At 45.7% G+C, this 23,968-nt stretch overlaps 4 protein-coding genes and 1 pseudogene across 5 annotated transcripts; 1 reads left to right on the forward strand and 4 right to left on the reverse strand.

Annotated features, from left to right (window-relative positions):
• Positions 1-1,983: 1,983 nt before the first annotated feature.
• ess2 (ess-2 spliceosome associated protein) lies at positions 1,984-6,626 on the reverse strand. Its single transcript, XM_086151732.1, has 10 exons — positions 6,243-6,626; positions 5,909-6,077; positions 4,788-4,874; positions 4,504-4,673; positions 4,075-4,192; positions 3,844-3,977; positions 3,634-3,736; positions 3,436-3,545; positions 2,610-2,725; positions 1,984-2,528 (listed from the first exon to the last, which is right to left on the reverse strand). The coding sequence occupies exons 1-10, from the start codon at positions 6,387-6,389 to the stop codon at positions 2,249-2,251; spliced, it is 1,434 nt and encodes a 477-aa protein (XP_086007858.1). The 5' UTR covers positions 6,390-6,626; the 3' UTR covers positions 1,984-2,248.
• An 880-nt stretch (positions 6,627-7,506) lies between these two features.
• On the reverse strand, positions 7,507-8,693 carry LOC147230850 (uncharacterized). The gene is made up of 3 exons (XM_086153028.1): positions 8,453-8,693; positions 8,142-8,371; positions 7,507-7,803 (listed from the first exon to the last, which is right to left on the reverse strand). The coding sequence occupies exons 1-3, from the start codon at positions 8,691-8,693 to the stop codon at positions 7,726-7,728; spliced, it is 549 nt and encodes a 182-aa protein (XP_086009154.1). The 3' UTR covers positions 7,507-7,725.
• Positions 8,694-12,653: 3,960 nt separating this feature from the next.
• Positions 12,654-15,693, forward strand: LOC147230851 (uncharacterized; annotated as a pseudogene). Its single transcript, XR_015106633.1, has 3 exons — positions 12,654-12,660; positions 13,625-13,787; positions 14,058-15,693. The product of XR_015106633.1 is annotated as an uncharacterized LOC147230851 (transcript).
• Positions 14,418-18,480, reverse strand: rnf185 (ring finger protein 185). The gene is made up of 6 exons (XM_086151733.1): positions 17,831-18,480; positions 16,943-16,961; positions 16,750-16,862; positions 16,598-16,652; positions 16,148-16,265; positions 14,418-16,052 (listed from the first exon to the last, which is right to left on the reverse strand). Exons 1-6 carry the CDS (start codon positions 18,007-18,009, stop codon positions 15,955-15,957), a joined length of 582 nt encoding a protein of 193 aa, XP_086007859.1. The 5' UTR covers positions 18,010-18,480; the 3' UTR covers positions 14,418-15,954.
• Positions 18,481-21,347: 2,867 nt separating this feature from the next.
• LOC147230853 (chemerin-like receptor 1) lies at positions 21,348-23,491 on the reverse strand. Its single transcript, XM_086151761.1, has 2 exons — positions 23,437-23,491; positions 21,348-23,267 (listed from the first exon to the last, which is right to left on the reverse strand). The coding sequence occupies exon 2, from the start codon at positions 23,251-23,253 to the stop codon at positions 22,288-22,290; it is 966 nt and encodes a 321-aa protein (XP_086007887.1). The 5' UTR covers positions 23,254-23,267; positions 23,437-23,491; the 3' UTR covers positions 21,348-22,287.
• Between the last annotated feature and the right edge of the window lie 477 nt (positions 23,492-23,968).

Here is a 23,968-nt window from a genome sequence, read left to right on the forward strand (position 1 = left end):
CTTCACGTCTGCTTCCTCCAGCTCTGCTTCCTGTCCTTTGCTCAATGCCACTGTCTCCAAACAAATACATACAATTAAAAGAATTCTTTAAGTTCCCTCTCCAGTAATACTGTTCCTGATGATATGTGCGTTTTGCCAATTCATATTTTTGTCTTCCTTCTACTGAATTTTCCCCCGGTTCTCCTTTTCTTCGTTCCTCAGGACCACGTAGTCTGTAATTCCACGGGAGTTCATCTTTAGTGTGCCTTTTCTCATCATCTCCAGGTCAAAGCCTCCATCAGAACCATCGCTGTTCAGATTCTGGTCAGCTACGGACGGCGCTAGCATAGCCTTTTTTATTTTTCATCATTATTATTTTAATGTACTCCTCTCTTGACCCTTTCCTGTTATCATTATTGTTCGACAAGACGCGTGTGGTTAATGCTGTCTGTTTTTTGAAAGAATAAATAAATACATATATAATAAATACAGCGCAGAGAGCTTGACTTAAGAGGTGCATTTCTTTGAAATGTTTTGGTCCCATCTGGCTATCCTCCAGCCGTCCGACCCCGCGAGATCAGACTTCAACAGTCTGACGGCTCCTTCGTATATTCAAACCTTTGAGATCACCTCCCTTCCTCTGCAAGCTTTTTTCAAACGTTCACTGCTGTTTAAAGTCTGGAGCCGCTCCTCCTCCACATTTCTTATCAACACGTTAGAAGCGACCTCCTCGCATTCACGTCACATATCTGCACCGGGCTTTTCTTGGCAGGCTGAGGAGCCGCGGTAACTCTTCTCAGTGACAACCTATTACACTTCATCGTCAAATGTAAAGATAGGAAAATCCAATCTGCATTAGATTGTGAGTTTGTGGCAAAACCTGCCTTCGCTCTGTGGAAATGCCACAATAAAAACTCAAGTAGCTCATTTTTTGGCAGCTTATCGGTTGTAATATATCCAGCCTTTTAGCGCAGCGCTTCACTTTTAGTCCCATTTGTTTCAAAAGAGGGAAAAAAAAAAAAATCAGCAAGTCACACTCGAATGATCTAAATGGACGAAGAGTAGTGGTTAAAAGAGGGCAGACGTTTTAAACTTATTTTGACGGGAACTGAGGCTTTAAATAATATCGGAGCATTGTCTATTGGATAAAATGTGTTTTCTTTTTTTTACGCAAAATTCAATTGTACTCGGCGGCCCCGTTCAACACGGGCTCCCATTGTCTGCAGCTCCGTGCACGCTGGCGCCATCAGACCGGTAACGGCGCTTCTTCATCTCACGCACAGACAGTCACAATGGATTTCTAAATGGGCCAGGATGAAACGCCAGTGGCCAGTTTCATAAATAAAAAGCAAAATGTATTCAAAACAGAATGACTTCTGTGATAGGATCCAAGCGAAGTAGGGTGTCTTGTTCTGCCACATCTTATAAAGTTCCGTGCACATTAAGAAAATGCGTCGGGCAGTTTTATAATCATTCGGTACAAATGTGACGGCATTTAGTCGTTACTAACAGCTGCATCACTGTAAAGACGCAGTGAAAACAGACCATAATGCAGATCATCTGATCTCACTAGCAATCTAGACCTGAACACTGAACACTAAAAGAATAAAAAGACAACAAAAAACCTCATCCTTTCGGAATAAAAGGTCAGATAGATGGAGAACCTGGAGGCGGTGGCCATTCTGAGTCATTCCGAAGATGCAGAGAAACAGTGCAGCTCCACCACAGCAGGTGTGGAAAGCTTGGGGTTTTCAAATAAAGCAACATTAAAACCGTATAAAACGAATAGTACTCGATGTGTGTGGAGCTCCTCGGCCATCCGGGTCACGGTTAATCCTTGTCGAATCTTATCGCGGCGGTTGGAACCGACCGAAGACGCCTCCGGGACGAGAGGTGAAACGTGTTTGAGGGAAGAAAACAAGTGCGGCTGCCAGGATAAGATTCGACAAGGATTAAATATCACTGGCCTGCGCAGGTGCGTATGAGGCAGAGAACAGCCGAGCATTAAAAACAGTTTAAAGATGATGTGATTTAATATGATCATTTAGACCATGTCAGCTGGTGTCTACGCACTACGCTTTCCTTGCGAGTAGCAAATAAATGTGTACAAATGTCGGAGTCCACTGCTCAGCACTCGGTTCTACCCTCTTGCCAGAGACGTGCTCTTCGGTCAGAGGAGGCCGGCCGTCGGGTTTCCACATTAAAAGAAGTCTATTTCTTCCGATTCCCCGGAGGGAAGACACACCGGCGGCAACGCGAAAAGACCTTTTCAGAAAAAGTCCGAGGCTTTCCGTCTCTTGGGAAGCTCCAGCAGATTGTCCGTGAGCGAGGTCAGGTCCTGAGAGCTGGGCGTCTTGGCTTTGTTGGGCGTCGGTGTTCCCGAAGGAGTGGACGGACCGCCGAACGGAGACTTGCAGGCGGCCAGTCGGTGCGAGGGGGACGGGGTGTAGCTGGCTCGGAGCGCTTTGTCTGTATATTTGCTGGACGTCCGGTTGACCAGTCTCTGCAGGGCGGGGGAGAGGGCCGGGCTCAGGCCTTTGGGCGTCAGGCTGAAACACGGAAAGGGTCGAGACCATGTTTTTGCGAGCCTATCATCTCGTTCGGTGACGGCGACTCTAGACGCTCTTTACCTCGCCAGGTTCTCCGTGACCTTTCGTAGAGCCTCCTGTTTCTTTGCACGATTCTTAGCGGCGGCTTCGTTGGCCATCTTTAAACCGAGGCGCTCGCGTCTTCCCGGCTCTGGAATCTGTCCAGAAAAGACACATCTTGAGGCTCCGCTTATCTGATAATGAAAGCTTTTCAAAGATTCAGAAATCATTTAATCATTTATGAGCTTGGTGTTCCCTGGTGAGATGAATGCAGAGCAGGACAGCGGCGCTAACTTTCCCTGGAAAAAAAGCATATCTGACAGCGGTGTGTCAGATAAATCACTGCAAAGGTCCTGCAGACAAATTGCTGCAGAGAACTGGATGGATTTTATTATGGAAGACTTGCTTCGACCTTTCCAGAGGTCCTTTTCTTATTTCTTTCTTCTTTTATTTATATTTTTAACCAGTTCAGTCCAAGTATAAAAATCAGCCGGCATCCATTCCAAGCCTTCTGGACTCTTACCAGCGTTGACACTCGATTATAAACATTTTAATATCCTTGTTTAATGGCCTATATCTGTTCTGGTGCACAGCAAGCAGCGGGTGCTCCCATAGGTTTGATAACAAAGGTTCATTGCTGGCCTTTAGCTGTGTTATTTGACCAGATACATTCAGGAAGAACTTTTTTCAGGGTCAAAGGATTTAACAATGTGTGTGTCTTGCTGAACATGATGCAGATGCAACTTAGCAGTTGGTGTTACTGCTGTGACCATCAGAAATGTAAATAACTCGAGGCATCGAGAGAAGCTGAATGGCCGAGCCGAGGATGAAGAGAACATCGCGCCGCAGAACGCGTGACTTACGGTACCTTAAACGATGGCCCGAGGTTTCTCTCCACACAGGGGGTGTCCGAGCCGTCCAGGCGGAACGGGGTACTCTCGATTTGTCCCCACGTCATCAGAGGCGACTCGGCCACACCTGGGAGCGCAGAGACATCCGTCAAAGGTCAGCTCAAGGGAAGAGGTGGTAGCTCATTTGATGTATGATGATGTTTGGAGGCGCTCACCGGGCGCAGGGGAGGGCGTTCGTTCGTATCCGTAGCCATTCACGGACGGAGACTCGTGTGGGATGAGCTCTTTCCCATCTGGACCCACTTTACCTTGTTTGAACTGGCAAGACAACAGGATTTATGGGCGATATCAATCCGGAGGGAGGAGGAGGAGGAGGAGCTGCACACAAACCTTTTTTTCCTGCTTTCTTTATCGGTGTAATTTACCTGTGCATTTAGTGCAGCGGCCTGCTGAATCTGACTTTTATTGAGAGCCTTGCTGAACGGGTCTCCGGCAAAGCGCGTGTTCTTGTAAACGACCTCCCTGGGCTTCTTAAAAATGGCGTCGTCATCCTTGACGCCTGATTGAGGGGAGAAGAAAAAAAGACAATCACTTGACTTCCTCCGACCAAAGCGAAGAGCCGTCGCTCCGATCAGACCCAAGTTTGACCGTCTTACCCTCGGGATAATACATCAGCGCGTTCTTTGCTTTGTACTCCCATGTTTCCAGTCCTGCCTTCACACACTCGAGCGCTGCCGTCTCTATCGACGGTAAGGCAAGATTTTTCTCATGGCGCTGGGGAAACAGAGAAGACAGACGGTTTAATCAACCAAAAACAACATCGATCGACCCGAACGTTTTTGCCGAGACACCATTAATATCACACTGTGCCCACTGATATTTTGAACAGACAATCACACTTGTCTCGCTGCAGGACAATAAGTTTTACTGTTTGTTTCTTGACTCGGATTGTCACATTCATCATCCGACAATTCCAGTGCAATGAGAGAAAACGTCAAAACAAAAAGAGGCAGTGTCAGTGGTCCAGGGACATCTTTTCCCAGCAGCCGAACATTTGAAATAGAAAGCGTTTATCTACAACCCACCTGTTTGAATTCCTCCTCCGCCTCATACAACCAGGAGTGCCTCAGCTTCTCCTTGTCTTCCGCCAGATCCATTATCTGTTCAAACGACTCGGCATCTTCACTGGTGTTTTTGGCAAGGAAACGATCCAGGGAGGGCAGCTCTTTCTCTTCATTATCACAGTCCTTGCTTTCTGTGGGTGAAACATCAATGGGAGAAGGATGAGATGAACAGACAGGTCCAATCTGGAGAGCAAATGAAAAAAGAACGTGATAGAACAGAGCATTTTGTAAAATGACCGACTCACCGCTGTCTAACCGCTTACTGACGCCAACAATGGAGGAGGGAGATCCTGAGCGGCCCACCGGCGTCTCAAAGCTGGCAGGTGTCACATCTTAAAGCAGGAAGAGAAGAAGGGATACAGTAGTGAGCCATATTCATAACGACCGGATGGAAAGTCTGCCTTACACATACAGCCTTTGGTAGAATATTAGTTTCAATAACTCGGATCGATAAACTACATCTCAATACCTGATCTGTTAACTGAATTGTATACACACTAATCCAACAGTATCTGTATTGGCCAGTCAAATTATTTTTATATAAATGATGCACAGCTTTCTGTGAAAGTACAAAGTCTCGACTAAAAATGTATTGAAATGTTACCCATGTTCATTTGAACAAGGTTAGTTTACTACTGAGGGATTTTACAATCTGGAGCTTAGCTTCCAGACCTTTATCTGTTTGTTTGTTTGTTTGTTTGTTTGTTTAGAAGTTTATTAGGACAGTGTACAAATACATTAAGCACAGAGGCAGAGATGTTTGTACCAGATTATAGCTAATTTCCATCTGTAGTCCTGGACAATACAAATATAAAACTGTATAAAATAGACAATATATATAAAATATACAGATAGGCAATAAAATAACTATACAATATATAAACAGGCAATAAAATATGTATTTTGCAAGTTGAAAGTGCTATTGTTGTGATATTGTTACTTTGGTCATCTGGGGGCCATCAGATGTGACCCAGAAGGGAAACATTTGATGGCAAAATACCCGTCTGGTATTGTTAGTGTGAGCATGTTTGGTGCTCCAGAATCCAATTTTTAACGGCCCGTGTAAAGGTGTGAAAATCAGTCATGTTCCTAAGATTGTCTGGAAGCCCATTCCATTCTTTTATGGCTTTACAGGAAAAGGCAGATTGAGAAAAGGCAGACTTTCTTTTAGGAACATTGCACTCTCCTCAAGACACCGACCTTAGCACTGGACTCATGAGTTGGGAGCGAGGCTTGATGATCTATACATTATTATTATTGTTGTTGTTCCGATCATTTGAAGCTGGGAGCGTTGTTATGAATGAGAGCGGCAGTGTTTGACCTCTTTCATGGCGATGCTTTCTTTTCCACCTGTCCCAACACTTACAAGGTGCAGACGACCGCGGGGTGGATTTGGCCAGAGATGATCCGTATCGGATGGAAATCTCCCTCATCCTCTCCAGATCTCCATTCTCCTCTGCATCGAGGTAGTCCTTCTGTGCCTGCAGTTTGGTCACGTCTGGAAAGAAATCCCTCTGGATGATCTTCTCTAGGCTCTGTCAGAAGTGGACAGTTCACATTCGAATCGTCTTTCTTTTCAAGTCATTTATATTTAGAGAACAAAGTAAAGACACATCGTACAACTTGACGTGGGGATGTTGGCTTTCATATACGAATGGCCCCTAGAGACAGGCGTTTATGAGCAATCGCTGAATAGCTACCTCGGTATACTCCTCCGTATCAAGGACCTTCCTCTTCGGCCTTTTGCTGTCCTTCTGTTCCGGCTCCTCCTGAAGGGCGACGACGGTGACGGCCGAAGGGACGAGCGTCCCGGACAGCGCCTTCCTCACGCTGGCGCTGCCCTCCATTACGGAATAATCCGGCTAGGCTAACGGCTAACGGCGGACACTTCAACAAATAAAACCCGGACAGGAACACAAAGTGTCGTTTGTGTTGAACAGACGGCGGGTTAAATCTCCAATCTCCTCCAAAGTGATAAACGTATGTGTCAAATATTGCGAGAAGTAGACGAAGTTCGACAGATGAGCCGCTAACTTGGCGCTAGCTATGACCGACAAGCTATCACAACATCCTCAGGCGTAGTGATGACGTCACCGGAAGTTTTCGACAGCGAGATTTCTTCTTCGTTGCTTTAAAATCAGCAGAATCGGAGCCGCGGAAACACAGTAGCGCCACCTAGTGTTCACTTTATGCAAAAGATTTACATCCAGTTCCAATCAAAGTGCACAGAATGAAAACTATTGCTACTCTCTCCAAAATGCATTGCCCTTTGATGCTTGATCTATTTCTGTACCTAAATTCATTAGAAGTTTTTTTGTATTTAAATCTCAAAAGGCTTGGCTCCACATTCAAAATAATAATCAATTCATCCATCATGTATACATCTTACTCTGCAGTCAGAGCCTATCTCTCTCATTCACATGTCCGGGCAACTGAGGGTCTCCAATGAACCTTCTGCATGTTTTTAGACAGTGGGAGGAACCCGTGTACTGCATGACATGTGCTGAGAATGAATGGTTGTAGTGCAACAGTTGCTGTTGACCAGCAGTAAACAGTAGAGAATATAGAGGGGAACTTCACAAAGGAGTGTGTGTGTTGGTTCTTTTCTATCGAATGACTAGATAATACCCTACTGAAAAAATGTATAAAAACATAATTACGGGCAAGTTTTGGATGATTTAGGAATCAGAAATGATAAAATGATGTGGTGCTATCATTCTATGCAAACTTTGAATGACAAGCCGTATGCAACAGCTGCAGAAGAAGAAGGAAAGCCGGAGAGGTTCTACTTGACGCGAACCACAGGACAGGACCTTGATAGATGAGCTGCAGCCACGGGACATATTTTACAATTCTACATGTGCATGGCTGAGCCTTCCGAGCTAACAGAGAGGTTATATTATGATTAGTGAACACTTAGAGGGTGTTTTATGGCCTTGCAGAAATGATGAAGCTCTCCATCTCAGCAGAACTTTATTTGTTCCCAACGAATCTTCATTTCCCCGAAGAAGCTCAAAGTGTCTCAGATGTCTCTTCGCTCACTCACACCATCGCAGACATTATGAAAGCTGAAGGTCGCGGGTCGTCTGGCCGGAGCGACGGCTGCTCGCTCCCGCCGATGCTCGCCTCTCACACACACTTTCCCCTTTTTCATCGGCGGGATGAGATTCGGCGGGATGAGATTCAGTTCTCTACGTTGCTCATATTGAACAGGAGTCTTTTCTGCCGTCTCCACTTTGCTCTTCGGTTTTTAAACCAAACCTGCGGGCAGAAGAGTCGTGACTCGGACAGATGTTTTTCCCTGATTTATAAGTTTCCAAATAACAGTTTTTTCCCTTTAACCCGAGCCGGAGGTAAAGCTCCACCGGTTCTCATTCACTCACAGGTCGCAACAAAGACTTTGTTTATTTCCTGAAAGATCTTCTCTCTCCTGGTTGGAATCATTTACCTGTTTACGTCATTCACACTCACACGCTTTGCATTTTCTACCATCTATGCAAACGAGTGAAACGCCGTGTCGACGCTTCACTCGAGCCGGAGGTCCTCTCCATCCCGGCGCATCTGCGAGCGAGCTCGTCAGCCCCGGGAGACGCTCCTACCTCCACTCGCTCCTCTCTTAGGTGAGTGTGCTGCGCTAGTTTCTCCCTGGTGTTCACGTCTGGATACTGGTTCTGCAGGAACAGCTCCTCCAGCGCGTCCAGCTGCTCCTCGGTGAAGATGGTGCGATGACGTCTGGTCCTCCTCTGGACCTGAGCCTCCTCCTGTCTGGGGCCGTCCCCCGGCCTGCGAGGCTCCGGGAGCATCGGCGTCGGGTAGACGTACTGACGGGCTGCCGGGACGGAGGTCAAGGACGGGGGTCGGCCGAGTCCGAAAACATCTGAGCCGTGAAGCTTCTTGCGGCCGGTCTTACCTTCGTGGAGGAACTCTGTCTGGAAGACGTCTCCGCAGTGCGAGCAGCAGCAGCAGCAGCAGAGGCAGGCGTGACGGCCGCCCTCCGTCTGACCTCCGGCGGGACCCGCCGCCTTCGCTTTCGGGCCGCAGACCCCCAAACCGCAGGGGCGCCCGTCCCCGAGGCCGTCGTGCTGCTTCCTCAGGATGTTCTCGATGGTGAACGGGAACTTCTGCCTCTGCGCCCTGATCAGCTCGTCCATCTCCGGAGAAAGCGTCGGCCTGGACGTCCACAAACGCTCCGGATTTTTTCCCGCGTCCTCTCCTCCGTGCGTCGGTGCGCCGGGGCCACTTATAGTGGAAGAGGAGGGGAGGAAAAAAAAACTGTAAAAGTATAATCCCCCACTCTGGACCAGACACATAAAAACGGTTGACGCTTAATTCGCTGCTAATCTGGGCAGTTTTGTGAAGAGGTTAGGGAGGACGGCAGGTCGGGTTAATCTCGCCTCATTCCTTTCTCCCGAAGAAATCAGATTTCGGTGCATAAAATGAGAAGCGGGGAGCCCCTAAGATCCTTATTGTTGAGGTTTTAGAGAAAAGGGGATTGACTGGTATTAGAAACTTGGATTTAAAGATGAACATTTTTATTTTTTCTTCAGTGGCAGTGGAGGGGGGGGCGAGTAACAATGTAACTCACAACGCCACTTTGCTGTTTGTGTTTATTGACAGTGAGCAGCGGATGAGGACCTGAACTTAAAACGATAGGCGCTAATGAGGCGGCCGGACAAGGACGCCTCGCCGAGCAGGCGGGATTCAAGATTCTAAGACGCCGTCACTCCCTGCGCTTTCTAATCACACATGGTGGGTCTTATCTGCCGGGCACAGTCACCTCATCCAGCCCAGTCAAAGCTATTACAGGTTAAATTCACCACACACACACACACACACACCTCCACAACAAATCCTGTGATTTCATACAAGGCTATACACCCCTTTTTTTTCCCAGAGAATTAATGGATTTTCACAATCTGTCCTAAGCTCCTCTTTTAAGGGGCTTTTTTTTTTTTTTTTGAGAACGAGATAACAATAAGCATCATCCCATCCTTTTCAGCGAGGGTTTAATAGCGGCCAGATTGTTGACGCGTGGCTCGCGGTGGGTGCCAGATCGCCATCTGATGTTATTGTTGATTCTAAAAGGAGGGAATTGTACCACGTCCTCTCGGTTCAAACGCTTCAAATTTCATTACCGGGGATTTGGGTGATAATGGCTCGTCTCAAGTGTAATACGTGATACGGGAAGTAAAGCACAGTAACACACCTTTTTTTTTCTGTTGCTGAAACCTGTAACCATCCAATCAATAAATAGTGTTTTTTCTTCTACAACAGGGTGTCTATAGCGGTTGTACTGGAGTCTGCTGAGGCCAAACAACAATTAAAAGGAAAATGTCTAATAGCTTTGCTTCTGATGTTGATATAATGAATATGAAGGTGCGCCGTGTGTTCTCGTTCATTCTAGTGAAAAAAAACCACAATAATCATTCAGCCGTGTTTTATAACAGCCAGTTCAAATAGAGCAGAAATGTTCATTCATTCATTCATTCATTCATTTATTCTCCATAAGGCCTGGTTCACCTGTCAGGGCCATTTATGGCCTCCAATGAACCTCCTGCGTGTTTCTGGTTGTTGCTTCTGTAAATGAATGATACCTACAGGTACGGTGTCTGACAACGGATAAATATCCGTGTGTGTGTGTGTGTGTGTGTGTGTGTGTGTGTGTGTGTGTGTGTGTGTGTGTGCACAAACTCATCTCATCTTGTTCAAATCCATTTGCTACGATGGGAAGATTTTGACAAGAACAGATCATGACATGGATGACTGAGCCTCCACAGACATCTATGTGCATTCATACACACACACACACACACACACACACACGCACACACACATACATATAGACATATATGTACATATACACACATGCATACATACACATCTATAGGTATATATTTCCAAATCTGTCTATTTACATCAGTGCTGGGCCTCCAGGGCCTTCAAGGCCTTCTGTGCTGATCCATCTGAATCACAAACTGATTTTAATGATATTTTATCTATGAATAAATAGTGTGTCCAGCTTTTTCCAAGGATGTGCTGCTTCCATATAAAGCATGTAATCAATCACATTTTATCTATTATTTGTCAGCAGGCAGAGTCAATGTCAAAGAAAACCTGCCTGGAGGCCTGCAGAGGCAGATTCACAGGCACTCCATATAAGCGAGCAAGTCAGCATTAGGACGTCACTTGATCACAACAGTGTGTGTTCACGAACCATTAGAATCATAATAACTACTGCTGTTGCTGTAGTGTCCATATTTCGAGTGGGCATCGAGATGGTCTTCAAGACATTGCTGTGAAAAACAATCCGCGCTGGTATTTCTAGGGCTGCCACGGTGGGCAAGGACTTGTTTTTAAAATGTGGGTATAAATTTAAGATCTTAAAGATAACATTTATATGAAATGGTATGTTTACAGGTGATTTGTCTTCATTTCATCCATAGTCACTGATATTGTCTGCTGCTAGCTGCTAGCTTTTGCACAGGAACATTCACATTTTTTATTTACTATAATTTGCCAAAGTGTCTGATGAGACAGCAGAACATCAGCCAGAAGAAAAGAAGGTGGTGAGATGATCTACAAACAGAAACACTGACCATGCAGGAGAGATGAAGATGCCGAGGTTCTCTTTGGGGAGCGACCAGGATGGAGAGGATCAAGGAGTCCATCAGAGGGACGGCACATGCTTGATGTTCTGGAGAGAAGGTCAGAGATGATTGGGTGATGGACAGAGGAGGGAAAGTGAAGAAGTTGGTAGATGGATGCTGGAACTGGAGGTCTAGATGATGTATGGACGTAGTGAGAGAAGATATGAAGGTAGTTGGTTTGAGAGAGGAGGATCCAGAGAACAGGGTGAGATGGAGAAGGTGGATCCGCAGTGGAGACCCTGAAGGGAAAAGATGAAGATTTACTATATTTTCCGATACTTTTACACGCTATATTTTCTATCTCATAAGTCAGAGAAAACACCAGTGTGAAGGTAAAAAGTCTTTTTAATAAAGGCCACAACCATTCTACACGAACCTGCAAGACAACTATTTTTGCATGCTCACTCCCAGACAAGACCCCCAAAATTCATTGCACCCCAAACCACAACCACAGTATTCCCAGCAACCCCAAACGCACACTGAAAATAAGCATAAACATTCGTGACTCGCTACAATATTAGGACTTTATCGCCTCTCCCGCACTGTCCACTTTCAAAGCAGGATCTGGCGCCCCCTTGTGTCCGAGGACGGCACTGCAGCCTCCGGCCAGTGGCCAGTAGCAAGTGGCTGGTAGCCGGTGACTTGTAGCCAGTGGCAGTGGCCTGTAGTCAGTGGCCAGGGACCGGTGGCTTGTAGCTGGTGGCCAGTGGCCGATGACAGGATGCTGTTGACCGGCGACCAGTAGCTGGTGGCTGGTAGCCACTGGCCGGAACCTGCCGTGTGACCCACACACTCATCGTGGAGCGGCGCCACATGGTGCTTCATAAAACCAATGTAGTTTACTATTATTACTATTGTTATTATTGTTGTTGTTGTTGTTGTAAATGACAGTAACAATAAGAAAAACAAGAAGGTTGGAACGATCAAAGTGGTTCAGCAATCCAGCTGGAAAATACTTTCAGAAATGAATAATAATAATAATAATAATGATAATAATAATAATGAACATACTCTGCCAGTCTGGTCCAGTGCGCTGTTCAGTCTTCAGCTGCAGTTTTTGTTATTTACATGTTTCTCTTTGTATTTTAGTGTTTAAATGTTCTTACCTTATTGTTTTCTGATGAACCTGGCCGATTGTCCTATGACAATGTAATTAATGAAGTCATCCATTTACCCATCCATCAGTCCATTTAATTAGCCTTTTGGCTAGCTGTTGTTGCACAAGCAAGGTTTGCAGTTCCGTCATATCAAATACAAAGTGCAATGCGATCAAGAAATGACTACAGTATTCAAAGAAAGAAGTGTAAAGATTAATAAAATATTGATAAATGCATTTGTGTAAATAGTTTATTTGCAACAGGGACCGGTGTGCATGTATATAACATGCAAACAATCTAGAGCACAGAGATCACACACACACACAGTGTGCAGTGTACATATATACAAACAGTAAATATGTACAGTATGGACAGTGAGGTGGAGAGATGAGATCACATATTCATATCAACACAGAAGTCATCTGTATCAGGGTGATAATCAGGTGCACGTGTTGTTCGTGTGTGTGTTTCAGTGCTTACCAGAGTGCTGGCTTGTCCCTGTGCCTGTTGCTGCTGGGATATGACTGAAAATCAAATGCAGGCTGAAGAGAAACCTGCTGTTTCTCAGCTTTTACTTTCATTTCCGTTGTGTTTGGCCACTTAAAACACTCGTCGAGCTGGTGAGAAACAGCACGCCGGCATCAACCAATGACATTTCTACTAAAAAGAAGAGGCCAAAAGAGTGGTTTTGGAAACATTAACTTCAGAGGCTCCTCTGTGCCGCGGCCATCAGAATGTACGACTCCGACCGGCCCGAGTGACGCCTGTCCTGCTGGCCACGACCTGCAACCGTCACTCACATAGCCGTTTATCTGTTTTTATTCCTTTACCATTCTTGTCTCTGTCTTTTTTAATGTCTATTTATTGTTCTTGTTAATTCGTCCGATACCTGCCCTCTGCTTACCTCCCCGATGGGGATCAATAAACGATCGTTTTATCTTCAATTGTCTACAAATTGCAGCGTTGTTTTTTTGAACTTATCTTAAACAAGTTTATTTGGCAATACTGGCCTGTTACAAGTCCCTTTTCTGAAAAAAATGATCCTTTCCCCCAGTTCCACTGAGTCACTTTGCTTCCGATCTGCAACAAGTGCCGAGCTGTCAAGCATGAAATCAAAAGTTTGACTTCCCTTTTTTAAGAACAAGTGAGAATTCTTCAAAAGCCAATGCCTCAAAGTAGCCATTTGAATTTTCCCGTATTCTTTCATTGAAAACTTAACTGCAGCCTAAAAACTGACTACATTCAGAACAATGCGATAACTCCTGTGCAAAGTCTAGAGCCGATGTCGACTGTTCCACCGTCGAGACTTTTCCTCCGATCTCTCCTTTCCTTCTGCAGCCGAGGAGAGCAAAAGAAAATGGAAGAACATGCGGGACAGGTCCCGGGAAGAAGTCCGCATGGAGAACATCAGCAGGAGGCAGGGCAGCTGGTGCTCAGCGGGAGGAAATACAGACCATCAACTCCATCACACCCTTCACCGGGTCCCGGGCGGAGGAGGCACGTGGACGAAGCACGAAGACAATCCAATCCAAGCGGCGAGTCCGGTAGTGCTGGGAAAGAAAACGCCTCGCCGCTGAAGAGGGCCGAACTCCCCCGGCCGGGCGAGCGCATCTCAAATCCCGGGCGTCCTTTCCGAGCCAGGCGCCCTCCCGTTCTGTCCCAGGAGCTGCCGGCGGGTCGCGGGTCGGCCCCGTCTGGAAAAACCCCGCGCTGGTTCCCCGCCGCCCAAGAGAGCGGAGTCTCAGGTGAAGTGGCTGGTCAGGGAGGACAGGAGGACGGAAGCCCAACAGGCGGGACGAGGACGAGGAGTTCCTGCTGAGCTTCGTCTCGAACTCAAACGACTGTCTCCGTGGAAAAGATGCGAGACTAACATAAGGATCCAGCAGATCGTCGGCCAAGCAGAGTTCAAAATCACACGGCAGGAATTCCCCGACAAACAGCGGAATCTAGAGGCCACACCTGACTACCTTTCTAAGACCTTTTTTTAACAACTCCTGCAAAATAATCAACTATCTTTCTTTGACAAAAGCACAAGTGGTTGCGTTTGAGGAACACCTCTTTCAAGTGTCCCATCACAGCAGAGCCTTTACGGATTCAATACTTATAACAACATTGACGACAGACACTGATCCTGATTTAAGAAGCTTTACTGCAAACAGTAAATTCACATTAAAAGTGTTCAACCAATCAAACTTCATCGTTACCCTGATGTTATTCTACAATATTGTAAATTAATTAGCGCGATATACAGGAAAACGAGGAAATAAAACAATTTACAGTTTGGAAAACTTTGTTCCATCCACTGATATCTCCCCAATCTAAGAGACAACGTGATGTTTCCTATTCAACACAGCACGGGTTTGAATGTTGGTTGGTTGAGGAGCTCGTAGGCTGAGCTCCAAGGCTCTGGCCTCCAGCTCTTGGCCTCCAGCTCCCGCCTGTTGCACTCTGACATCAGCATACGGCAGCCCTTCGTCCCAAAGCGTTCAAAACACCTCTGAATACCGTTAAAGAAGCAGACACGGGCGTCCAGCCTGTCAAACATCCAAAGAGGAGGAAGGATTCTAACAGCAGAACCGCTGGACTCGTGCTGAGTCTCCCCACCGTCCAGACTCAAGAGTTAACATCTTGTTTGTGACTCCAAAGGCATTTAGGAACGTATTAGAAAGTCAGTGGACATGATGACGGCAGGGAAACAATGCTTATGTGCAGTTTGGAGCTAAAATGACATTTTGATTTCAAAGATTACACAAGGGATTAAAAACGCTAAAAAACAATGTGCATTGCCTGCTGATTACAATCTAACCCACGGGTTTAGACCCATGGGTCGGACAGCAGGCGGAGGTGTTGCACTTAAGCAAACGTGCTGCGAGCTAAAGGAGGAGAATCAAACCCACAGGGACGGTGGATTAGAAGAATCTGGTTTGCATGGTTACGGTGTGGTTGCCTTTCGCGACGCTTGACCCGTCAGGCAGGAGCGGCACCTAAAACGATCTCCTCGGTGGAGAGTGGGACACCACCGCTTCTCTGGCTGAGCTGAGAGCGAGTGCTTCTGCTCGATGAATTTCACCCGACATAATTATAAGAAGGTGCATCGTGCTGATTCATGAGCCCACGACATGAATGGGTGGAAATAGGAATCTGAGTGAAGGTTGTTGCTCCTCAAAGATTCCCCCGCCTCCATTACAGATGACAAAAGCTGCTCATTTAGATCTCAGATGGCCTCTACAAAAGCAACCTCACAAGCTTTTTGGTACAGACTGAGTTTTCCGTCTCCTTAAACGTTTGTTTATCATGTTACTGTGACCCATCATGTGTGACCTGAGTCACAGTGACAAATCTAAAATGGCCAACAAAGAGCTTTTTCACTTTCCTCCACTGAAGGTAGATATTTATTTGCACCTCCCAGAAACCTGAGACTGAAATATGAGTCCTGACGACTGTTAGGCTAAAGGAGCTAGCAGCCAAGGTAATGGGGAGAACAGCTGACTCCCCGCCGTGCGTGGAGCGAGCCGCCGTGGTAAATCCGTATTTAAAAGAGGGAAAAAGTACATGCGTTTCTAGTCCCGAGAATTATTCTTCTGCTTTTTCTATGAAAAAAAAAAAACGTAAAACATTTGTTTTTAAGTGTTTGAAGAGAAATATTGGAGCACTGTCTTTAGATCCATCTACGCGATCAGCAGCCAAAACATAATCACCAAAGCGACGAACAGGAAGAGTCGAGACAGGAACTGTTCATCCATATGCTGTGGGGTCCCAGGGGCAGCTGTTGGGAAAGGTATTAACGGAAGCGCTTATTAGATTTAATGCTGATCACAAGCTGAAAAGTAGGAAGTGGTGCTAAGTTTGCAAACGACGTACCGGGAGGAGGTCTGCCATCATTTATGTTGAAGGCTGTGGCAAAAATACCAAAAGGAAAGGCACCGATTCCAAAGGACATCTGAAAACCTCCATCTCCAAAGCCAAACCCTTGAAAACCCTGTAAAATGTCAAACATTTATACAAAACACTTATCGGTTTAAGCCGTGCCTTCACTAGATCTGAGCCACAGTCAAACATCAGGCAGGTACGATGTGACGCAACCACGGACATCCTGTGGCCGTTCTCTGAGGAGGCTCCCGCTCAGCGTCTAATAGACCCTGTGGGAAATATCTGCTCGTCGGTGGACAACGTGCACAGCTGCACCACAGCACGACATCATCTGGTGTCACGTTTCATCATGAAACCGCAGCTGCTCTTATGTGAATGCGCTCGGAGAAACGCGAGGCCCGTGCTGTAAAACAGTGTGTATTTGTGAATGGAGCTACTTACACCGCGGTTCTCCGGCTCAGGCCGCTGACCCTGTGGCCGAGGAGGTGTTCGTTCTCTGAAAGAGAGCGTTTTATTAAATACAGCCATTTTACTGATTAGCATTTCAAACGGTACGCGGGTCATTTTAACTGACGCTTCAAACGGGTTCCCACCTGGGGTCTTGTTGACCCGTGCTTCCTCGCCCGTACAAAGGAATAACTTTGTCTCGGCTGATGCCAGCTTTACACACAGGGCACACCTGCTTGCTGGGCCTGGTTTCTAACCACTGTGCCGGAGGCAGAGAAAAGGGGTCAGTTAATCATCGACAAAAAAAGACCACTGGTAACTGGCAGGGCGCCGGCTCACCTGATGCAAGCAGGGCCAACTGAGGAGGTGGAGATAGTGATGAGGGTTCAGGTGTTGATGTGGGGGGAAAATAGCAATTAAAAACAAGCATCTCTGAATGTGCAAATATATTTAAGAGCCATTCAATGTTCATGTCAGTGAAGTATTTTTTTTGTGCGGTGAATGTGCAACCCCTGCAGCAGGTCTTAATGATAAGAGATGCACTAAAGTGACCACAAGACTGACTAATCATTCACAGATATGATAATAATCTTCTTCTTCTTTTGGCTTTTCCCTTCAGGTGTCTCCACAGCGAGTCAACTTTCTCCATCTAACCCTATTCTCTGCATCCTCCTCTCTCACGCCAACTACCTTCATATCTTCTCTCACTACGTCCATAAATCTTCTCTTTGGTCTTCGTCGAGATCTCTTGCCTGGCAGCTCCAATTCCAGCATCCGTCTACCAATATATTCTCCATCCCTCCTCTGTCCATGACCCAACCATCTCAGTCTGGCTTCTCTGACCTTCTCTCCAAAACATCTAACATGTGCCGTTCCTCTGATAGACTCATTCCTGATCCTCTCCATCCTGGTCACTCCCAAAGAGAACCTCAGCATCTTCATCTCTGCAACCTCTAGTTCTGCCTGCTGTCTTTTGGTCATTATGGTCACAGATATGATAATAATTATAATATAAAAATCACATCCCCTGGTTTAAATGATGTACCCCAATGTACAGTCAGCTGTACATTGAAGTCAGAATACTTCATAATATTACTGCAGAGGAGGGTTTTAAAATGTACTAAACCAAATTAATCAAAGTTTACTAGAATCTGAATGAAACTGTGGTTATTACAGCTGAATTTGTCGCCTCTCTAGACTGACAACATGTTTTTTTTTCGTCCTTACCAGAAAAGGTGTCCACACAGGCTGATCACCGCGTCCTTGGCGGTGTCCAGGCAGATGTTACACTCGAAGGTGCTGTCCTGGTTGGCGCCGTCAGCCGCCGTCGAGCCGCTGGATCCGGGATTTGCGTTCTCCGTGGCCGCAGCGGAGCCGGCGGTTGGAGGGGGCCCGGCGGTGGCCATTTAAAAATGTCTTCGGCTCCTTCAGCGAGAAGTTGAGGGTTTCACGGAGTAAACATGCGGGGGGACGGCCGAGAAGGGAATCGTGGAAAGACAATATCGAGGGAAGTAAAACAACAATCGACAAACGGAGTAAACAAAAAGTCCAAGCGAGCGGCTGTTCGCTAAACGAGGCTAGCGCTACAACAACCGGCTGCTAAGCTAGCTAGCTAGCTAGCTAGCTGGCTCCAGACCGGAAGCAACACAACCGCTGGCCGACCAAACGAAGAGGACTCTGCGACAGATTAACCGTCGGAATAACTTGCAGATTACGGAGTCGCGTAGGAAAGGGTGCTAATCCGAACCGCCCAGAGTACGCCGGGTGTTCAGCCCATTGGCAGTCCCAACTTTCGGTGTGAAGTTTGGAAAGTATCAGTTGGGTTCAGTCAATCGTAAGGGCGCCGCGGCTCTTCTTCTTCTTCCTTTTCAGTCTGCGGTCATGGCGGCCTTGCGCCCATTACCGCCACCTTCAGGTTGGGGGTGGTATTACAGCTGGTTTCTGCGACCCTCCTGGAAACATTTGCAGAAGATTTGTCTTCTGAGAAACAACAGCCTAAAAACTGTATTTGGTATCTTGCACGACGACCAGCAGATGCATGTGAGTCGTTTAATACGTCTGTGTAAAAACAACGGCACCTCTCATGAGTTCAGTCGGGGGAAACACACTGCCTGTGTGTCCTTGTAGTATTAATGTTTCCTTGATGTTTCTGATGCTTTGTAACACGCAGAAACATATGATCCAGTGCGAAATTGATAATCGATATGTCAGTGTGTTCCGTGATTACAGTTCAAGGTGTATCATTTTCTGGTTTCCTTTCCCACACTCATCCTATATCAAACAAACTCCAGACAGCCTAAATGTTCCTTCTGCTTCTTACTGCAGCTTACAGGATTTTCCATTAATCCTCCTTCTTGTAAAGAGTATCGCCTTTGTTTATTTCATCAGGGATTTTAAATCCTCACGTCTTTCCACTTTTGATTTGGCTTATCCCGTTCTGCAGGTTTCCAACATCATCATCCATATATACATCTTTTATATATATACAAATTATTTCTCTTATTTCTTGAATGACTTGTGCCAAGACATTGATGGGATGCTAGACCTTCTCCAGTATATATCTGCTTTTCTCCGCTTTATTTTGTATCCCCTTATTTTTTCCTGATCCAATGCATTAGCAGAACTCTCAGTCATCATTAGTCAGAGCTAATTTACCTCTTCTTTGCCACCAATGCATTCACCTCCACACCTCTGCCATCTGAGTCTTCCTTCTGCTTTGTCACATCTATCATTTCTCCACATTAGATAAGATAAGATAAGATAAGATAAGATAAGATAAGATAAGATAAGATAAGATAAGATAAGATAAGGTAAGATAAGACTTTATTGATCCCCATCAGGGAAATTCCTTTGTCACAGCAGCGCAACAATATCATTATCAATAAATATGCATATAAATAAAAATGGAAGAGACAATGAAAAGGATGAAAACAAGAGGAACAGATGAGAGAATAACAACAATAAACAGGAATGACAACAAGGATTAAAAAAAGGACTTTTAGCCTGTCTTTTTTTTCTCCCGTCCCTCAGTAAAAACAGAGTGATTTTCCTATAAACTCTTCTGGCCCCTTCTGTTTTCACCGCTGCCCACGTGACACGATGCCTTGGCCATCTGACCCCCGCATCCCAGAGAAAATTATTTTTCCCTTTGGTCTTTTCCCTTCAGGGGCCAATCCATCTTCTCCATCTAAGGCTTTTCCCTGCTTCCTCCTCACTCACACCAACGACCTTCATATCCTCTCTCACAGCGTCCATCCATCTTCTCTTTGGTCTTCCTCTACACCTCCAATTCCAGCATTCGTCTACCAATATCTTCACTCTCCCTCCTCTGTCCATGACCCCACCATCTCAGTCTGGCACTCTTTTACTCCCAAACACAGACCTGTAAAAAAATTCCCACAACTTCCCTTTTTCAAACCAGACCACAACTTGAAGATATTCTGATTTTGCCACAATACCAAGATGCAAATGTTACAACCCTCCCTTCCTTCCTTCCTCCCTTTCTTCCTTCCCACCATCTCCCCCGAGAGCTACGTACCCACTTGGCATTAGAAAATTCAAATGTGTCCTCAACCACGGCCTTCCTATGCAGATTCCATCTGTTTCCTCTCTCCTGGGACGGCTCCACCATGTTTCCCTCTGCAGATGCCATATTTTCAATACCCGACTGGTGATCAGAAGTTTCCTTCTACATGCATAAACCGTGTCTGCATATACTGAGATTTTAGGGTGGAAAGTTAGGTAGCTGATTTACAAGTCAAATTACGAGAGATTTGGAGATTCACCCAAACGGATGTCACATACAGACTATTACACAATCTAATGTCCAGGTTTTATGTGAGTTCATTTCTATCACATACCTTATATGTACATATCACACGTGCACATTATACACACCAAGATGTTTAAAGTTACGAGGAATCCGATGATTCATTCCCCGAGCAGGAGGGTGAAAAGTTGCTGCCTCTATCGTGACTAGCTTCCTTTTTTTGTGGTCTCATCTTCACCCCCCCATCGTTCTTCAGTTTCTTGTCCTTTGTCTTTCTTTTCTGCTGCGCGGTGCATTCCTTTGCCAGGATCCTGCACAGACCGCATGACTTCTAATCTTCCGTTTGAAATGTTTTTCTCATTAAGTGTTGGCTTTTTTTCTCATTCCGTACACTCTTCTTTGGCTTTCTGGAATTTCTCTCTATTCGTTTCAGGTGTGGTTCTGTCGTAGTCAGTAAATCGGTTCATTTCTTCCTTCAGATCCTCTTCCTGCTTAAAGTCACAGTATATCCACTGGGATCGAGTCCGAATGTTGGAATAATTCATTTTTCTTACCTCAGCATGACTTGTTGGTTTTTGTTCCTCAGCATAACACTTATTTATCATTTTTTTGTACTTTTGCACCATGGTTCTTCGAGTAATGCTATGTCAGTGCTCTGTGAATGTGGGGCAGAAGTGACAATAAACTTGACGTTGACTCATATTACTTTTTTTTGTTATATTTCATATTTCAACACTGCACTTCTGCACTTATCAGTGAAACCGTGGAGTCATTGTTAAAAGAAATGCAGTTCAGTGAATTGTCACCATTCATAAGGCGCTTTTGTCAGCGTGGGGTTTGAAAGCCCTGATCACTGGATTACATTCACCTATTCACACACTCACACACACACACACTCATACACTCACACACTCCCTCATTTATTGCAAGGTGTCAACCAGCCCATCGTGACAGCTGAGTATTGTTTGACTAGTTTAATAATTAAGGCACAATAACAAAGTTTGTTTATCCAAGAAATCTGGCAGAGTTTGATTCAAACATAATTGTATACAAGTAGGAAGTCCCTTCTTAATCTCCACATAAGTTTTGGGGAGTCCTGGGACTTCAGGGGTCTCTTGGCAGGTAAACAAAATGTTCCCCAAAGCAGCTTCACATTTCCGTGCATTAGCAGAATATTAAAGCGTGCTTTGGTCTTCTTATTTTAACTTCCTGAACTTTACCACCGGGGTTGCATGATTTGTCGATGCAGCTGATAATTTTCCAGTAAATCGGGTGGTGTATTTCCACATGATGGAAAAGATCACGTCAAAAAGGCGAGAAAGTAAAAGGGAAACTGAATTGATACTGTTTTCGCATTTCATAACATGAGACTCCTCCCTGTCATCTGAAGGGGAAACCGCTTTATTTTGCAAATCTACAAATTACATGAAAATCAGTCAAAGATGAAGAGGAACAATGAAGATTCATTTAAAGGGAAAAAAAATGCACCGTGACCACAGCCTGACCGGTGACTCTGTCTGAATCGATCCCTCAATAGGAATATGACAAAATATCGATCGGACTTGATATACTGACACAATGCTAAGTAAATCAATGCCGTGCAGGGTGAAACAAACCGTGCACAGACACACAGATGGAAGTAGAGCTAAAACGTTTTGGTGAGACTTGGATGAATACAAGCTGTATATCAAAGCAGATACTATTTTTTCAACATCTTTTAATACTAAAATGTCATTAATATAAGTTATTGCTTATATCATATTGCCAAGTCAGTGCTTCTAGTTTGGTGTTTTATGTTTCATCCCAGCCCGTAGATCCTGACCAAATACGCGGGTTTCCATCTCCACCGAGGTCTTGAAACCCGACTAGCCGCTAAAAGTCCTTCTAGATGTCACTAACGGGTTTTTGTTTTGTTTTACAGGAAATCGTCCAACATGGCCTCCTCGATCCTTGACAGCAAAGACTTCCTCAGGGTCGCTTTAAAGTCATCGCCGATGAAGATGTAGAGAACCGGCGAAATGAAGCTGTTGGCCGCTGCGATGGTCGTGCCGACTTTTAGCCCCGTGTGCAGGAGGTGGTGGCTCTGGTTGGTCCAGTCCAACTCCAGGAGAACGAAGGTGTGGTACGGAACCCAGCAGACAAAAAACGAGAAACCCAGCGCCGCGATGACTCTGTAAGGCTTTGTCGACCTGAGGGTCAAATCTCGCAGCTTGACGCAAAGCACCGAGGAGCAGAACAGGATGGCGAGGAAGGGCAGGATGAAGCCGCAGATGAAGCGAGTCAGCACCACTGCCTTCTGACTGGGCGGCTCCAGGTAAACGGTCCGGCACAGGGTGACCGAGCCGTGGTCCACGGTCTGCCTGAAGACCAACGAGGGCACCGACAAGAACGCCGAAAGGGCCCACATGAGGACAACGATGCCGGTGGCTTTTCTCAGCGTGCGGTGGTTGCGCGCCCACACGGGGAATGAAACCATCACGCATCGATCGGCGGTGATCAGAACCAGCAGGAACACGCTGCTGTACATGTTGATGAAAAGCACGGAGGACGTGAACTTGCAAAGCAGCTGCCCGAAAGGCCAGTTTGAGGTGATCACGTAGATGACCTCCAGGGGGAGGAAGGCGCAGAATAACAAATTGGACACGGCCAAGCTGATATACCAGGTTGTGGTGACCGTCCTATTCATCTTCCAGCCACAGATCCAGATCACCAGGGAATTTCCTCCGAGGCCCATAACGCATATGGTGATATTGACGGCCACAAGAAAAAGAGTGACAGAAGTCTCTGATTTCTGGGAGATGTCCATTTGCGTTGCGGTGAAGTTGAATACCGTTTCATTTTGGGCCGTGTAATCCTCGTATTCGATGTAATCCACGCTCATACTGTTCACTTCTCCTGAGGTGAGAAGAGCCATTGACGCAATTAGAACTGAAACCAACAATTCAATTGTTCCACTTTGTCGCAAATAAATTGTACGACATAAAAGTGAGCGTCTTCTGGATTCCTCCGCTTGTCTGGAGAAACAGACAGTAAAGCTGACTTTGAAAAGTGAATCAATACTCACGATATGGCGCTACGTGTTGAACGAGGCTGTCACGGGTATAAAGTGCCTTCTCACAGACTTCTGTCAAGCATTTGAACTTCTTCTTCTTTTGTTTCCTGGGCTGTCCCAAAGTGACAAAAGCCATTCATGTGTCACAGCGAATGGAGAGACAAGTCATCAGGAAAAGTCTCTCGCTTGCTCAGAGAGATTTCAAATAATTGGAGAAATTTGATATCTGACAAACTCACAAGCGCTCTTCATCTCATGGATGAGCTGTTACAGCCTGATAGAGCAAAAATCAAAGCTCGATATAAGAATTGATCACTTTCCAACAACTCTCATTGGTTGGGAACACTTTTAACAAGCGTTTTTCTCATGCACAGATAACACATCCTTAAGTTCATGCTTCAAGTTATAAATTTACAGGGAAAAAGAGTTCTATTGTATGTATTTTTAACTTCTTCTTCTTCTTCTTTCGGCTTTTCCCGTCAGGTGTCGCCACAGCGAGGCAACCTTCTCCATATAACCCTATTCTCTGTATCTTCCTCTCTCA

This window comes from Fistularia commersonii, chromosome 9 (genome assembly GCF_037954325.1).
Source record: "Fistularia commersonii isolate RoL2024-O1a breed Wild chromosome 9, RoL_Fcom_v1.0, whole genome shotgun sequence".
Taxonomy (NCBI): Eukaryota; Metazoa; Chordata; class Actinopteri; order Syngnathiformes; family Fistulariidae; genus Fistularia; species Fistularia commersonii.